The following is an 18,481-nucleotide window of genomic DNA, read 5'->3' on the forward strand; positions in this document are numbered from 1 at the left end:
ACATAGGGGAAAGTGTGATCACCCAAGAAGGTGATATACAAAGTTCAAAAGTGGAGTGAGCTGCCTGGAAGCACTCTAAGCCTAGGCTTGATCACTTTAATACAACCATGGGCTCCAATTAGCACTTCAAGGCGTCACTGGGTAGATGCAAGGGTCCGCTTATGAGGAGGGGAGAAATGTGCCGCCATTGCATTAAAAATGCAAACGGCGCACTGAGCCTGCGGTATCTTTGGGCATGCACATGTCTGGGCCTCAATAAAAATAGACAAGGGACTGCACTGGGGAAGAAAGCCCAGCGCTTCCTGCTCCGCAATAAGACACTTGCAGCAAGGCTGCCGGTGTGGGGAGGTCAAGCGCCCTCCCACTGAAAAGGAAGAGAATGTATCAGAGCACCACAAGGAACGCAAGTGTATCACGTGCTAACACAACAATATGGCAATACAGAAGCAAAGCTTATGTAAAGGTACATATTGTTGCACAATTACGAGTGACAGACACTAAAATTAGCCAAAAAACATTGTAAAATAGATAAGGAAGAGGCACTTAATTGGCTGCGCAGAACCAAAGAAAGAGGACTAAAGGGCTGGCTCACAGTGATTGGAGCATGTTTCTGGGGTGGGTGATATGGTTCAGAGTGAACGTAGCTTTTGATCTTATTCTTTTTAATTGGCTGCTGTCAAATGCAGTAAAGATAGAAGAGCATCATTGGAGCCACCTGTCCTTACACAGATCTGAGAAACATCTGAGGCTCTGAGAGTGTTGACAGACTGGTTTTAAAGTAATTATTTTTCAGCCGGCCTAGGAAATGCACATTAAAAGATTATCTTTGTTTCTCTGTGTGTTGCAGAGAGAACAAGCATTGGCCATGCCAATAGGTCTCGCATATGCAAGAGCTATTGGCTTTGCCAATGTGTGTTAGCCAAGTTGTTCACCAGCGTGGCTGCTGTTGAGCATGGCTGAAAGTTAGTGGCATAGAGGAGAGTAGCGTACAGTGGAATGGCGAAGAGTGGATGGAGTGGGAGAGAGTCTTGTGTATTGGAGTGCCATAGTATTGAGTTGCGTAGATTGGCATCCAGTGGAGTGGCATAGAGTAGAGTGGACTAGTGTTGAGTGCATTGGCGTAGTGTTGCAGAGTATAGTGACGTAGAGTGCAGTGCGATTGAATACAGCGTTGTAGAATGTAGTTATACGGTATGGAGCAGAGCGGAGTGGTGCAGAGTAGTGTAGACATTAGTGCTACAAAGTGCACTGGTGTGGAGTAGAGTGGCATAGAGTACAGTGGTGTAGAGTACAGTGATGCAGTGTATTGGTGTAGTATGCAGTGGTTAAGAGAGGAGTAGAGTGCAGTGACAGAGTAGATTGTTTCAGAATATAGTGAAGTGGCATAGAGTGTAATGGTGTAGAGTGCAGTGGTGCAGAGTAGATTAGAGTGGTATACAGTGGATTGGCGTAGAGTACTGGGGCATAGAATTGAGTGTTGCAGAGTAAAGTGCATTGGTATAGAGTGTATTTGCATGGAGTGCAGCGTCGTAGAGTACAATGGTGTGGAGTGGTGCAGAGTAGATTGGTGTGGCCTAGACTGCATGGTGAAGTGGTGAAGAGTGCATTGGCATGGAGCGCTACAGGGTACCGCAATGCATTCCTAGTTCAACTTTCTGAAAGTCCCCAAGATGTCTTTAGCAAACCAGAGGGCTGTGCTGTCTGGTAAGCTGCGACTAAAAGGGGAATAAAAATGTTTTCTAGCATTCACGTTAAGAATTTTTCAATTATATTAAGGACATGGAGGCGAGGATTATGCTTCTCTTTCTATGCTTTTATTTTTACTGCAGCCAATTAGAAATAATTTTTTCAATATGCTACATAACCCATGTATGCCACATGACCAACCAAAGAGACAAGCCCTTTAAAACCCAAGGAATTACAACACACTTCCTCTTTCTCCGCAAACAAACAGTTAATTCACTGAATCTGGAAGACCAACAAGAAAAACAGGACCTTAAAGTCCAGCAGAAAAAAAACTTCTTGAATCAAGAGACAGGACCAGCCCATCGACGGCAAGGGGATAGTAGGAAAAACCCACAAAGAAAATCCCAGAGGCACTCGAGGGTAGAAGACCAATGTCCTTTTCCCTTGAAAAAAGAAGAGAGATTAAAACCCAACATCTGTCTGAATCCGTGGAAATGCGCTGGAAACCCGTCCGTTATTTGTCTTCAGTGCCTGAAAGAAGATGAAAAAAGCCAAGCCGTAAAACTGAACTAGGATAAAATAGTCCTGTAGGCAGTAACAGGGAAGGAAAAGCACTGGACCACAGTAAACATTTAAATGAAACAGTAAACAATTATCAAACCAATGGAAATATTCACAACTTTAACAGTGCTGGTGGGATAATCCTCGCCTCGGTGTCTTTAATAGAATTGAAAAATTCTTAACGTGAAGGTTATAACATTTTTTATTCTATGTCAGGACTGGAGGCTCCGATTTATGCTTGTTTAAAGCTAACCCATCACCACCAAAGCAATATCCACAATAGGTTTACAATAAAAATGATTTGAACGTAGATTCAGATGACCAGCTCTTAGAACATCTTCTAGTCCAGGGATGTGGAATTCCTATCGCCCGACGCCCGGGACATATTGTTTGGGGTCAAGGGCAACAAGTTTTTATGTTTACTTTGTCCTTGGGACAAGTAGGCCCAACCCTCTGCAGCACAAACCCTTTAGCTGCCTGTTTACAGAGAGTGGAACTCTCTGCAGTTGAGGTAATGTGTTTCCAAAAGGTAATGCTGTTCGAACTTGTATTTATGATTCATTATTTGAAAGCCTTCATTATTAGGGTGAGTGCTGTAAATAAATGTTTTAAGGTCACACTTCACTACTGACGTTGGTTCCAGTACAAAAAAAAAAAAGTGTATACACATGTTTGAAAAGTTTAGGCTATGAGGCTAAGTATAATGCTCCCAGAATGCTCTCTGATTAGATGCAAATGAAGTGTCATTTAGTAAAATGTTTTGATGCATGCTAGTATTTCCCAAAAATATTTCTAATGGAAAATCAGTGTAACCATTTTCAACACGATTATGGGAAGCATGAAAATAAACAAACCCTGACAAAGCCAACTGATCTGACATAATTTTATATGTCCTTTAGTTTCATCAATGCGTGTCTTGTTTTGACATGGCTTTTGTAACACTTTATTGTTGTGGGAGCTACCAGGCCTTCAACATTGTAACAAACACTGGCAAAAAAAAAAAAAAAGTTTTTGAACTCTAAAAGCACACGTTGCCACCAGTGGCATAACAAAGGCCCCGCAGCCGCCCTCCAGGGGGCCCCTTCAGCACAGCACTTGCCCTGAGTGAGTCTGGAGAGGGGGCTCCTCCATGTTCTTTGCAAAGGGACACCCTCCAGTTTCGTTATGTCACTGATTGCCACTGTAGTTCCTGACACTGAACAAAACTACTTTGTGTGCCAATATGCTCCTTGTGGAAGAGCAGAATGCGATCACTCACAGTAAAGCCAGCCGAAAGAGAGAGAAATAGAAGTTTAATAAAAGCAAAATGTCTTTGTTAACACCAGACCTAATTAGGGACCAAGACCCACATGTAGGTAGCTTTTTGCATGTCGCAAACAGCGACTATCGTTGTTTGCGACGTGCAAAAAGCACATTGCGATGCACAAACCCAGTTTTGCAATACGGTAACCTGGTTACCGAATCGCAAAACAGGTTTGCGACTCGCAATTAGGAAGGGGTGTTCCCTTCCTAATTGCGAGTCGCAGTGCAATGTAGGATTGTTTTGCGAATGCGGGCGCAAACCAATCGCAGTTTGCACCCATTTCAAATGGGTGCTAACACTTTCGCAAAAGGGAAGGGGTCCCGATGGTACCCCTTCCCCATTGTGAATGTCACTAAAAAAAATTTCAGAGCAGGCAGTGGTCCTGCGGACCACTGCCTGCTCTGAAAAAGTGAAACGAAAACATTTCATTTTTCGTTTTTGTAATGCATCTCGTTTTCCTTTAAGGAAAACAGGATGCATTACAAAAAAAAAAAATGCTTTATTGAAAAGCAGTCAGACACGGTGGTCTGCTGTCTCCAGCAGGCCACCAGCCCTGTGAGGGCCGCCATTCGCAAGGGGGTCGCAAATTGCGACCCACCTTATGATTATTCATGAGGTGGGCATTTGCGAAGCCCTTGCGAATCACAGATGGTGTCAGGGACACCATCCTACATTCGGATTTGCGACTCGCAATTTGCGGGTCGCAAATCTGAACCTACCTACATGTGGCCACAAATTCTTAAAGAAAGTCACAAAAGTGCACCCCTGGTATATGTCGTACCCCTATAAAATATTTGTGAACTGTATTTTAGCATGGGTAAATACGCATTTGTAGATTTGCTCATGTGAAAATCTATTGAGCATTTGCAAGTTCATTTTCCCTCCAGCCACTTTCTTCCTAACCCTGGAAGAAGTTCTAATTCTGCCATCGTCAGGAGTAAATGTCCAACCTTTCTTATTATGGGAAAATATTAGAGAGAAGCTGGTGAAAATCTTTAAAACATGCAGATTAGTAGGTTTGCAGACTCAAAGGCATTCCAGCCCTGGAACTATTGCTTACTGCTTCCTCTAGCCCCAGTGTGCAGATCTGCAGAAAGGTGGCAAAATAAGGAAATTGCTACAGTAGGGATTGAAACTGCAAGTATTCAAGCCCTACTATGGTAGTAGCCCTGGCATAATCAGAGAGGCTATTATCAGAGCTCTTACATAATGAGATTGCTGCCATAATTTGGCGCCACACTACATGGCACCAAAGGGACAAGTAGATTTGAGAAGCAACCTGTCCCCTGGACAAGTAGATATTTTAATAAATTCCACACCCCTGTAGTCTTGAACCCAAGGCAAAAGATTTTGAGGCCATGGCTCCTCTAGTGTAATGAACGCCATATTTAGAAAATATCAATGCCTACTTCACACGAGCCAACAAACCAATGAAATCAATAACTGCCCCCCCCACCCCCTCAATATCAGAACAGAATTCTTCTGTACCAACATAAGCTCTGAGACACTGTACCACACACAATTTGGGATTATCCACAAAACTAGGATAAGAAACAGATTTCAGATTACTCTTAGTACGACGGGAAATAGAAAAAGTTACTCCCTCAGGGAAGAAAATTCTGCCTGCTAAATCCAGGGCTCGGACATCAGAATCCCACTTGCATGATATTAAACATAATGACATAGTGAGTTTGGCTGAAAGTTGCTTCCTGGAAAGACTCTAAAAATCGTAAAGCAATATTCGCATCCCAAAGGGTAGAATAATAAGGACGAGGGTGATTAACCAACGTTATACCTTTTAAAAGCTTATAAACTATGGGCAATTCCCCCACAGGTTTACCATCTATAGGCAAATGACCTGCCGAAATGGCTGACCGATTAATTATTAACCGATCGATACGCCAAACCAGACGAAGCTAGAGACGTCAAACTCTAGGTTTAAACTAAAATCCGCTGAAGAAGGATCAGCGTTCCGTGCACCGCACCAAGAAAACCATTGGTTCCAAGTGGAAGCAGATCTCTCCTGGGTACTGGAAGACCAGGATCCTGCAATGAACGCGGAAGACTCCTGTGAAAGGCCTGGGACACTCCATCTTACCCTGAAAGATGCCAAGCCACTAGGGCCAGTTGTCCTGAGAGGATGAGGAAGGCCTAGAGGATCCAGAAGGAGGTCTTGCCTAAACGGGATTAAGAGAGGATGATCGCAACTCGATTCCAGAGCCACCGGAAACCATGCTTGGGACCTTCACAGAGGAGTCACCAGAATAAAATGCGCTTGCTGACAACGCACCTGAGCCAACACCCTGGGAATCATCAAGAAGGGCGGGAACGCGTACCCTCGATCCAGAGACCAATCTTGGAGGAAGGCGTCTGTCGCTAATTATTCCGGATCCGGCCCCCAACTAACAAATCTCTTCATTTGCCGATTGAGGCGGGAAGCAAAAAGATCTATTGTGAAGGACTACACTGAGGGTGGAGAGCTTGAAAAACCTTGGGGTGAAGCCTCCAGTCGCTGAAATCCTGAAGGTGTTGAGAATTCCAATCTGCAACTAATTTGCTGCTCCCTGGCAGATACTCCGCCACCACCAAGAGCTGGTGCTGAAGGCAGAAGTGCCAAAAATCCTTGGCAATCTCCACCAGAAAGAGAGATCTGGTTCCCCCCCAATTTGTTGATATCTCAATGCTGAGATATTGTCCATTCAAAGAAGTATACAACAATTAGTCTTGAGAGGGGACAATCTCCTGATTGCAAACATGCCCACAAGAAGCTCCAGACAATTGATAGGAAGGTCCAGTTCCGCTTTGGACCAAGACCCTTGGTGGAGATCGACCCGCAACAGGCCCCCCCATTCCCAAAGACTGGCATTGGATTCTATCACAATCTCTGGGAGGAACTGAAGATGCCCCTGCCATTCCAAGCCTACATGTGGTCCAACCACCATCTCATCTCCGAGCCTCCTCTGAAAGAGGAACCTGGTCCGCATATCTGAGGCACCTCTGAAGATGAGAAATCTTCAACCTCTGCAGGGCTCTGTAATGTAGCGGCCCTGGGAAAATCGCCTGGATAGAGGAAGAGAGCAGACCAACCATGCAGGCTATCGCCCTCAATGATAGTCTGTCTGTACAAGTATTACCTCAATTCTCTCCTGATAAGATGAATCTTCTGAGGGGGAAGAATCAACTGAGCTTGGATGGAATCTACCCGAAAACCCAGAAAATCTGCTGAGATGTAATTAATACCGACTTTTAGGTGTGGATTATGAACCCTAACCCCTGAAGGAGAATGGACCACTCCAGATGAGAGAGGACTAGACTGGGACACTGAGCCATGATAAGAATGTTATTGAGGTAAATTATTAGATGCACCCTTCGTGCACGGAGGTACTCTACTACCGGCTTCATCACCTTTGTGAAGCACCAGGGGGCTGAAGAGAGACCAAAAGGAAGAACCTTGTATTCGTAACAAAGTCTGTCCCACCGAAACTGGAGGAAATGACAGTGGGGAGGGAACCTAGGAATGGTCAGATAAGCATCTTTAAAAACTAGACGAACCACCCAGTCTCCTTCCTGAATGATATCTCTCAATAAGTGGATGCCTTCCATCTTGAAAATGACGATAGATCAAGCATCCGTTGAACTCTTTAAAATTCAAAACAAGACTGGAACCACCCCCTTTCTTGTCCATTAAAAACACAGAGCTGAGAAATCCTACACAATGCTTTAAAACCGCGAAAATAGCGCCTTTTTTCAAAAGCGATCCTCTTGAAGGGAAAAATATGTCAGATGGGGAGGAAACGACTGAGAGGAGGGATTCGTAAAATTCAAGCTTGAAGCCCTGAATGGTCTCCAGGACCCAAGCATCACAAGTGATCTTGTGCCATGCATGCAGAAAATTATTTGTCCTGCAGCCCCCCCTCCCCCCACCACCCCCCAAAACTACTTCTGAGCTTACATTCGAGCTCACCTGTAGTTCCTGCGTCCTGGGAGTAGGATTGGGAACCTCTAGATCTCCCTCTGGGGAACCTGGAACGACTTGCTCTCGGACGGGAGGGGTAGAAGGTTGAGGTGGAGGAACTGTAGTCTTAGAAACCACCTCAGCCATGTTGATGGTAACCTTGCTGAGGGCCTTGTTGGCTGAAACGGCCGAAAGCATGCCCTCTGTTGCGACCGGCCCCACGAAAAAGCGGGTGAAGAACTGTTTTGATATGCCAATTTGGACAAGGCCCAAGGGTCTAAATTTTGAAAGTTCCTTAAGAAACGTAGAGCCAAAAAGCAAGCCCAGAGCCAATGGACCTGATTCAGATGAAGCCAGGTCCACCAATTTAGGATCCATCTTGATCAAAATTGAATGACGACGCTCATTTGAAATCACACAATTAGCGTTCCCCACCAAGCACAGAGTCCTTCGCACCAGCTCACCAGATGATCGGGGTCAATGGGCTCACCAGACTCCTTGGCTTGAAAACCCAACTCCAAAATCTTGGTCAAGGGACCAGTTGTGTCCAAAAGCTTTTCCTGGCCACCGCGCCAGGCAAGATCTTTGCCTTTCTTTGGGGCTTTAGAATTTATTTTACAAATAAGTTACCAGAGTAGGATCCAGTTCAGGGGTTTCAGTCACCTTGGAGCAGAGGTTTTCAAACTGGGGGGGAGGAGGGCACCAAACTCTGGCCAAAAGAAATATAATACAGATGTTTTTTTTTTTTTATAAACACATTTTTATTGTTTTTAAGGAAGAAGTGCAAGACAGTTGGCACAGATAGCACATTGAGATCCAACTCCAAAACATCATTGACAATACGGCACTCCAGGAGACAAACTTTGTTTCAGTTCTCAACACAACACTGAAAGTTAGAACTCCCACCGTGGCCTATGGCAGCGACCCCAGCCATCATCCCCATACCTTCTCATGTTTCCGGGGGCAACCCCTATATTCGTACACCAGGTTTTCTTGGCTTGCGCACCAGTCTACCCCCCTTCTCCACTTTTGGAAGGAGGGACCTGTAGAAGAGTTCCAAGCAGCAGCAATGTCTCTTCGCGACCAGCATAGCTGTACCCGCTAGGGCACAGCTTGCTCGCAATCCTCCCATTTCCTCCATCACACCCAACAAGACTAGTTTGGCGGACATCTGCAGTTCCTGCTCCAGCACCATACTTAGTTCATGAAATACTTTGCCCCAGTATATACTGGACAGGACCACACCATATGGAAAAAATCCGCAGGCTCCCTTGCATCGTGGACATTGAGAAGTAGGCTGAAGACCAGCCCGGTGTAGCCTGATAGGTGTTAGATATGCTCTGTGTAAGTAGTAAAACTGCAGTGCGCGAAGCCTCACTGACACGGTCAGCACCCTGGGAGCCATCAATGCCTCCATCCACTCTGCTTCTTCAAAGGCCCCCACTAATGATTCCCACTTGGCCCTAGTTGAGCCTAAATCTCCCAGAGCATTGTTAACTAACATTTTATAGCCCTGAAGACACTCTTTCCTCCTGTAGGAAAGTACCATCTTGCCTGGCATGTTACCCCCATATTTCACTGTATATATGTTGTTTTAGTCTATGTGTCACTGGGACCCTGCCAGGCAGGGCCCCAGTGCTCATAAGTATATGCCCTGTATGTGTTCCCTGTGTGATGCCTAACTGTCTCACTGAGGCTCTGCTAACCAGAACCTCAGTGGTTATGCTCTCTCTGCTTTCCAAATTGTCACTAACAGGCTAGTGACCAATTTCACCAATTCACATTGGCATACTGGAACACCCTTATAATTCCCTAGTATATGGTACTGAGGTACCCAGGGTATTGGGGTTCCAGGAGATCCCTGTGGGCTGCAGCATTTCTTTTGCCACCCAAAGGGAGCTCTGACAATTGTTACACAGGCCTGCCACTGCAGCCTGAGTGAAATAACGTCCACGTTATTTCACTGCCATTTACCACTGCACTTAAGTAACTTATAAGTCACCTATATGTCTAACCTTTACCTGGTGAAGGTTGGGTGCTAAGTTACTTAGTGTGTGGGCACCCTGGCACTAGCCAAGTTGCCCCCACATCGTTCAGGGCAAATTCCCCGGACTTTGTGAGTGCGAGGACACCATTACACGCGTGCACTGTACATGGGTCACAACCTATGTACAGCGTCTCAATGGTAACTCCGAACATGGCTATGTAACATGTCTAAGATCATGGAATTGTCACCCCAATGCCATTCTGGCATTGGGGAGACAATTCCATGATCCCCCGAGTCTCTAGCACAGACCCGGGTACTGCCAAACTGCCTTTCCCGGGGTTTCACTGCAGCTGCTGCTGCTGCCAACCCCTCAGACAGGTTTCTGCCCTCCTGGGGTCCAGCCAGGCCTGGCCCAGGAAGGCAGAACAAAGGACTTCCTCAGAGAGAGGGTGTTACACACTCTCCCTTTGGAAAAAGGTGTCAGGGCTGGGGAGGAGTAGCCTCCCCCAGCCTCTGAAAATGCTTTGATGGGCACAGATGGTGCCCATCTCTGCATAAGCCAGTCTACACCGGTTTAGGGATCCCCCAGCCCTGCTCTGGCGCGAAACTGGACAAAGGAAAGGGGAGGTGCCCAGAGCTCCTCCAGTGTGCTCCAGACCTCTGCCATCTTGGAAACAGAGGTGTTGCTGGTACACTGGACTGCTCTGAGTGGCCAGTGCCATCAGGTGACGTCAGAGACTCCTTGTGATAGGCTTTTACCTGTGTTACTAGCCTATCCTCCTTCCTAGGTAGCCAAACCTCCTTTTCTGGCTATTTAAGGTCTCTGCTTTGGGGAATTCTTTAGATAACGAATGCAAGTGCTCATCCGAGTTCCTCTGCATCTCTCTCTTCACCTTCTGCCAAAGGATCAACCGCTGACTGCTCAGGACGCCTGCAAAACCGCAACAAAGTAGCAAAGACGACTACTGCAACCTTGTATCGCTGATCCTGCCGCCTTCTCGACTGTTTCCTGGTGGTGCATGCTCTGGGGGTAGCCTGCCTCCTTCTTGCACCAGGAGCTCTGAAGAAATCTCCCGTGGGACGACGGAATCCTCCCCCTGCAACCGCAGGCAACTAAAGACTGCATCACCGGTCCTCTGGGTCCCCTCTCAGCACGATGAGCGTGGTCCCTGGAACTCAGCAACTCTGTCCAAGTGACTCCCACAGTCCAGTGACTCTTCAGTCCAAGTTTGGTGGAGGTAAGTCCTTGCCTCTCCACGCTAGACTGCATTGCTGGGTACCGCGTGATTTGCAGCTGCTCCGGCTCCTGTGCACTCTTCCAGGATTTCCTTTGTGCACAGCCAAGCCTGGGTCCCCGACACTCTAACCTGCAGTGCACAACCTTCTGAGTTGTCCTCTGGCGTCGTGGGACTCCCTTTTGTGTCTTCGGGTGGACTCCGGTTCACTCCTCTTCCAAGTGCCTGTTCCGGTACTTCTGTGGGTGCCTCCTGCTTCTGTGACGGCTCCCTGACTTGCCGGGCGCCCCCTCTGTCTCCTCATCCAAGTGGCGATATCCTGGTCCCTCCTGGGCCACAGCAGCATCCAAAAACCCTAACCGCGACCCTTGCAGCTAGCAAGGCTTGTTTGCGGTCTTTCTGCATGGGAACCCCTCTGAAAGCTTCTTCACGACATGGGACATCCATCCTCCAAAGGGGAAGTTTCTAGCCCTCTTCGTTCTTGCAGAATCCCCAGGTTCTAGCATCCGGTGGCAGCTTCTTTGCACCCTCAGTTGGCATTTCCTGGGCATCTGCCCACTCTCAACATTGTTGCGACTCTTGGACTTGGTCCCCTTGTTCCACAGGTACTCGGGTCCGGAAATCAGCTTTGATTGCTTTGCTGGTGTTGGTCTTCCTTGCAGAAACCCCCTATCACGACTTCTGTGCTCTCTGGGGGATATAGGTGCACTTTACACCTACTTTTCAGGGTCTTGGGGTGGGCTATTTTTCTAACCCTCACTGTTTCCTTACAGTCCCAGCGACCCTCTACAAGCTCACATAGGTTTGGGGTCCATTTGTGGTTCGCATTACACTTTTGGAGTATATGGTTTGTGTTGCCCCTATACCTATGTGCTCCTATTGCAATCTACTGTAACTTTACATTGCTTGCATTACTTCCTTTTGCTATTACTGCATATTTTTGGTATTGTGTACATATATCTTGTGTATATTTGGCATCCTCATACTGAGGGTACTCACTGAGATACTTTTGGCATATTGTCATAAAAATAAAGTATCTTTATTTTTAGTATATCTGTGTATTGTGTTTTCTTATGATATTGTGCATATGACACCAGTGGTATATTAGGAGCTTTGCATGCCTCCTAGTTCAGACTAAGCTGCTCTGCTATAGCTACCTTCTATCAGCCTAAGCTGCTAGAAACACCTCTTCTACACTAATAAGGGATAACTGGACCTGGTACAGATTGTAAGTACCCCTTGGTACCCACTACAAGCCAGGGCAGCCTCCTACAGGAACCATCTTTGAAGTGAGGTATTTCCTTATAACTTTAAATATTTTCAGTTGAATACACAATGGAATCAAACTCCGAGTTTGAAGTATTTTTCTGTGAAGAACGACATTGCTTTCTAAATTCTAATTCGGAATTTATAAAGCGCAATAAAACCAACAAGGCAAAAAAAGTGCTCACGTTAAATATGGCAACAGAGGAAAACGAATCTCAGCGGAACAGAAACGCCAGGGAACCAGCCAGGTTTGTACCTGCCTGTGAAAACCAGATAAGAGTTCAGACTCTTCAGATTCTGGAAGAGTATTCCACTACCTGACAGTTGCATTTGGGGAAACTCCTCTCCCTGTTAATGCACCTCTCTTTGCTACTTTGGTTGTCCCTGAACAAAGGTATCTGCAGTTGTACAAAAGATAGATGTTTTGAGAGGGCAATGTTTACTCTGCCCTCTTTCACTCATTATGTTATTCAGGAGCCCTTTTTTTAGGGGCGAGCGCAAGCCGCTCCGTTCCCTGCTGTAATCTCTTTAGGCTTCTAACCACTCCCATGTCAAGTCAGTCACTTTTATTGGTTCGTGGGCTTGCCTTTTAAAATCTGCTTGCTTTCATTTACATACATCATGCCTTTTCTGGTGTTTAGCCCACCTACACAACACCGGTAAATTAATGCAAAACCTACGAGGCTCGATGTTTTCAACATGGTTTCCGTACTACTTTATCTTTAAATTTTCCACGCAGCACAATCGTGTTGGGGTTTATATGGCGCGATCACGCTGCATTTTTTCCTTTTCATTTGTATGGCAAGTAAAGTCCGGTTAGGAGTTTACAACGCTAATAGTTCTAACTCGCGCAAATACGAGACCCGTTGCATATATTTCTGATTCTCTCCCCCCCCCCCCCCCTCAAACTGAAGGAACATTGCAGTGCAAACTATGTGTTGCGTAGATGTGTTTTTTCAACTGGGTTTGAATTCACGGACCAGCAAAGGGGATGGTGCTATGATCTAGGAGTGCACGCCTTCTATAGGCTACAAATAACGATAAGAATGGGCAGACCTCTCCTGTCTGATACTGCGGTTTCATACAGAAGACCAAAGATTCTTCCGATTTCACACTTCGCCACTCCACCACAAGGCCTTGTAATGAGAACCCAACAAATAAGGCCATTCTCAGATTTTCTCCTTAAAGCAAAGTGTTATTCGTTAGTGAGAAATAAGTGACCCCTCATAAGAGGACTGGGTACCGCATCAGCTCACTTTGGTTAGCATTTTAGCAGCCCAGAGAAAAGTAGTGTTCTGGAGGAGCTGCATTATCTTAATCTTTTCTCCTTCAATAGATTTTAAGTGCCAATTGACCTTTTCATATTTTCTGAGACAGTGAAAGATTTAAGACAGCAACTTTAGGGCTAAGTATATAACAGGCAATCCATAAGAATTTAGCATTATGTGAACACAAATATAATGCTATTGTTTAACACTGTGCTAAAACATTTACATAGGTTGTACTATTCTTCCCCCCCCCCCCCCCAACTGTATGTTTAGTCCACTGTTTGAATAAGCAGAATCCATGTTATTTGCCTGTGATATCCCTCAGCAAGGGAATACCTCAATGCAGAGTGTAATCTACAGATTGACCTACCAAGAGCAGGTACACCCTATCATCCTCCCATGATTGATAAAATGGGTAATATTGAGTAGTAATGGGAATGTTATTTACAGATGTATGAAATGGTTAGAGTGCTGGTATGTGTGGTACCAGAACAGTGTAACCAAAGTTTTGTCAGGCTTAATTATTGTGTCCCAAATAATGTTTGAATTAGTAATAAATACCTAGATCAAGTGGCACTGTATGTTTTGTGAACAATAGGTGATGAAATAATATGGTCAGACAATATTTTTGCTGATGATAGTCTAACAGACTGCTGTTTAAACATTCATTATCTGGCCATTTAGGCCAAAACAAGTGTTCCGCTTGTGCATTTGGTCTCCTTTTCTTAGCAGTAGAGGGTATGCTTGCCTCTGCTTGTGTGCACACTTTATAATTAGGAGGCACATTGGATGGAAGCCTCTATAATGGAAAAAACTGTAGGGCACACCACCTGCCTGGCTGTAGTTCACATAATTGAGACTGTTGTATGTAATCTAGGGCCATTTTCAGTGTTACTGAGTGTAATGATACAGTGTTATATTAACACTGATTACCGATGGTTCCGTGCCAGACGATGGGAAGTAGTTTAAGCATGTGAATTTGTGAAAGGTACCCACGCTGTGGAACTGAAGTAAGAGTTAAGTAATTCCCTTCTACTTGCCTCCCTATGCCCCTTTGACAGTTCACTCAACCTGCATTCCTGGCCTTCTTCCGTAATTTGGCAGTGAATGGATTAGTCAAGGCTGTCAGCTGGGTAGAAGTCAAGGCAGGAGTACAGTACTTCATTGTTCTTCTCTTTTGATCCATTAGCTGAGGGTCTTCTGCAACTTTTATATGGTCTGAAGGTGTGTGTGATGTTCTCAAATAGGCTTCAGGGTAACAAGGAAGGTGTGCTGAGCCCCTCTCTCCTTTTCCCCCAGACACAAGGACAGTTCTTTCTTCTTTCTTTTTGACCATTGACCGGGCATTTGGGCTGAGGGATGATTGTGGCGATGCCTAATAGGCTGGTATATGGAGCAGTGTGGTGACTGCATGGTACCACAGAAGAAAATCAGGGAGGGTGCTTTGGACATTCCCCTCTGGAAATTGATTCCTGCCCCCACCCCCCACCCCCCCTTTTTATTCTCAGTTGGAATAATTTACGTTCTCATATGTTGCATAGCAAAACTAAATTATTTTGTTTGTTGAAGGCTAAAGGTTACCAATATAAACATTTAGTCGAACATAATTTTTGGATGAATTATTTTGTATTTGACCACCACTATTATTTTCCTTTGTTTTCAGACGTATGCAGAGATGGACCCTACCACGGCAGCCCTGGAAAAGGAGCATGAAGCGGTCAGTAGAGCTCTGCTCTGGTCTCTGCTATTGGGTTTGCAGAGTATACATTCGGAGGTTTGGGGCGTCTATGGTCAATTAAGGATTATTCAGCTGTTTTAGATGTGACCTGGACTTCTAAATCGTTCCATGGGAGATGCACATGCTTTAAAAGGACAAATCATTATCATTGTTCCTTTGTGATTTGTTTTCCTGTTTTTTAGAGACTTTGATGGCATGTGTGGCTCTAGATGCACATGCTGTGCATTATCCTGCCATCTAGTGTTGGGCTCGGTTTGTTGCAACTTGTTTTTCTTCAAGAAGTGTTTGAGTCACAGGATCGAGTGGCTGCTCCTTCTCGGTGATACTGCTCATGGGCATCAAGTCCTTTGTTAGATTTTTTTTCTCTGCTTTCTGGTTCGGGTGTGTTTCTAATCGCTCTGTATTCAGTCGTTCCGGTTTGAGAATCTCTTTCCATCTGTCCTTTATATTGGCGGCATTGTACTTCGATTGCGTTTCTTTCACCATAATCTCGATCTCCTCTGGCCAACCTTCAACCGTGTCCCCTTTGGGGCGGGCTTCGCCCGGCCTTGGGCCTATGTACATGTGGTGCGGAAGAACATGGTACTATGAGGGAACAGACACCGTTAAGCTTCTGCCCACGCTGCCATGCCAAATTTCTTCACACAGATCACCATTAAGTGTGTAATCTCTGCCTTTTTCCGGATCACAACAAAGCCACCTGTGAGGTGTGCCAATCGTTTTTGTCTAAGAAAACACTCCAGGACCGACAGGCTTGCAGGCTGGAAATGGCGCATTCATTGAACATGCCTAGGAGGAGCTGGAGCAAAAGGAGGCTTTCTCGATTCAAGACTCTTACTCAGACCTGCAATCCAATATCGAGAGCTAGGACACCACTTTGGCGCAACCCTTTAGTAAAGCTGCACCTCCTCCTTCTACAAAGACTTCCAAAAAACCCATAAAAATGGTTGCCGGACCACCACTGCCCATGGGCCATGGTTGGTCACGAAACTTGATTTGGCTGCCCTACTCTCAGGCTCAGCACCGAAATCTGGAAAGACTATGACCGGGTCTTCCCTTTCGACCTCTGTTATTTTAGTCTGAGTGAAAGCAATAAAAGCTTCGGCACTGACAGCTTCCTCACCAAGTGGAAGTACCACATCCATCCCTTTGGGCGCAAAAAATGTACAATGCCATAAAATTTCTGTGCCGAACACCCATACTGCTGCTGAACATACAGACACTGCTAATTAGTTCAGTTCAATATCTCCAATTGAACTGATTCTTGAAGCTATGGATGCTAAGCAGTGCCGGCTTCATATAGAAAGTGGCACAGGACAAATTGTGGGTTCTCCAACCATCTCTGTTAAAAAAAGAAGCTCACGTTTGAGGGCGTTGCAGACACCTCACCTCCTAAGAAGCCTCAACAATAAGGCTGCCTCTTTTGCAGCGGCAGCTCCTCCTCCTGCTCCACCACCTCCACCACCTCCACCTCCTCCCTCTCCTCCACCCCATTCTGCTCCTCTTTCACCTACTTCTCACACTGAAAGGGATTACACTTCACAGCGTTCACCTGTTTATGGTAGGGGAGACTTGGGGTATACTCCACAAGAACCAGACCCCTGAGATTCCTACGATTCTATTACATATATACTTCCCCTTCAGAGGACACCACAGGGTATCAGCAAGTTATAGCTAGGGCTGCTGTCTATTATAATGTACAATTGTGCAAAGATCCCATAGAAGAAGATTTTCTTCTTGATACTCTGACCTCAACAGACAGGGGCATTCAATATCTCCTTATATTCCCAGGCATACTTCCCCATGTCAAAGATATTTTCAAAGAGCCTGTGCGTTCACGTATAATAACACCAAGCATAGATAAGAAATATAAGGTGGGTCAGAGGGTGCTGCTTTATATCCGGTTGCAAGTCAGCCATATTCCATTGTGGCTACCACTGCCAGAAAAAGGGCAAATAGTCAAGCTACTGGAGATTCGCCTCCTCCAGACAAAAAGTAAAAAACTTGATGTAGCAGGTAAGAGTAGATCCACAAGTGGTGAACCATTGGTGTATTGCCAGTTCGCAGCCATTGATTGTCAGATATGAAAGGGTACACTGGGATGAAATGAAATACCTTATTCAACACCTCCCAGACGAATACCGTAAACGTGCACAGCAAATTGTTTCTGAAGGTCAAATAATTGTAAACAACTCAATCAGATGTGCACTAGATGCAAGGTCACAGCCGCATTAGGGGTGAACACTAGTGTCCTGCTCAGAAGGCATGCTTGGCTCAGGTGTTCTGGCTTCAAGCCAGAGGTGCAGCAAGATGTATTTAATATGCCTTTTGATAAGGAGCACCTATTTGGTCCCCAAGTTAACTCCACCCTGGATTAAATAAAAAAAAACACAGACACTGCTGAAGAGATGGATGCCCTTCAAACCCAAGCGAGCAGGGTTTGTGTTTTTTTTTCGCTGCCCAATGTACAGGGGTGGCTACAAGTCAACCACATCCTCTGACCATTCCGCCTCACAAGAATGCCAGGCTTCTTTCTCCTACTTCAGAGGTTTTTCTTTTTTTTAGGAACATATAGAGGAAACAATTCCAAAGGGTGAGGAAAGACCACCAGCACTCACGGCTCACCCTCCTCAGCCAAATATTGACTACCTTCAAATTCCCCATCTCCCATACCACTCAAGTAGGGGGCGGCCTTCAATTACCACAATCAAAGGACCCACATAGCATTGCATCTATGGGTCCTATCCGTTATCCAACATGGTTATTGTAGGGAACTAACATCAACACCTCAAGAGGTTCAATCTCTACTGTTAAAAGGAGCTATAGAGCCTGTTCCCATGCAGTACCAAAGGAGTATACTCCCTCTGCTTCCTAATTCCCAAAAAAGACAGCACCCTCAGACCTATTTTGGACCCCAGGCCGCCAAATCACTATTTTCTCTCAGAACATTTTCACATGGTCACCCTTCAAGACGTAATTCCATTGCTACAAAAAGGCGACTTCATGACAGCTCTCAACCTGAAAGACGCCCACTTTCACTTTCCTATTCACCCAGCACACCCCAAATAACTACATTTTGTAGTAGCGGGGCAACACTATCAGTTCAAAGTTCTGCCGTTCAGGGCCATAACCGCTTCCAGGGTATTCACCAAATGCCTACCCGTGGTCGCAGCACATCTCAGAAGACAACAGATACATGTATTCCCTTATTTGGACTATTGGTTGATCAGAGCCAGCACTTTACACCAATGCCAATCTCACACCCAAATCACAGTAAATCTTCTCCATAAGCTAGGGTGTACAACCAACACCCTCAAATAACACCTAGAACCACTTCAAATTCTACTGTATCTAGGGGCTATTCTGAACACACAATTTGGATTGGCTTACCCCAATCCAGCACGTGTTCACTTCTTAAAGCAAACAATCTCTCACTTACAGAAGAATCACACTTACGCAGTCAGGACATTAATGTGCGTCCT

At 45.5% G+C, this 18,481-nt stretch overlaps 1 protein-coding gene across 1 annotated transcript in view; it reads left to right on the forward strand.

Moving 5' to 3' along the window:
• Positions 1–18,481, forward strand: part of KAT8 (lysine acetyltransferase 8) — a 564,841-nt gene that overhangs the window by 75,201 nt on the left and 471,159 nt on the right. The window contains exon 4 of the mRNA XM_069244212.1: positions 14,925–14,978. Within this exon, the coding sequence (XP_069100313.1) occupies positions 14,925–14,978 (54 nt within the window). The remainder of the gene's footprint in view (positions 1–14,924; positions 14,979–18,481) is intronic.

The sequence above is a fragment of the Pleurodeles waltl genome, chromosome 7 (assembly GCF_031143425.1).
Source record: "Pleurodeles waltl isolate 20211129_DDA chromosome 7, aPleWal1.hap1.20221129, whole genome shotgun sequence".
Taxonomy (NCBI): domain Eukaryota; kingdom Metazoa; phylum Chordata; class Amphibia; order Caudata; family Salamandridae; genus Pleurodeles; species Pleurodeles waltl.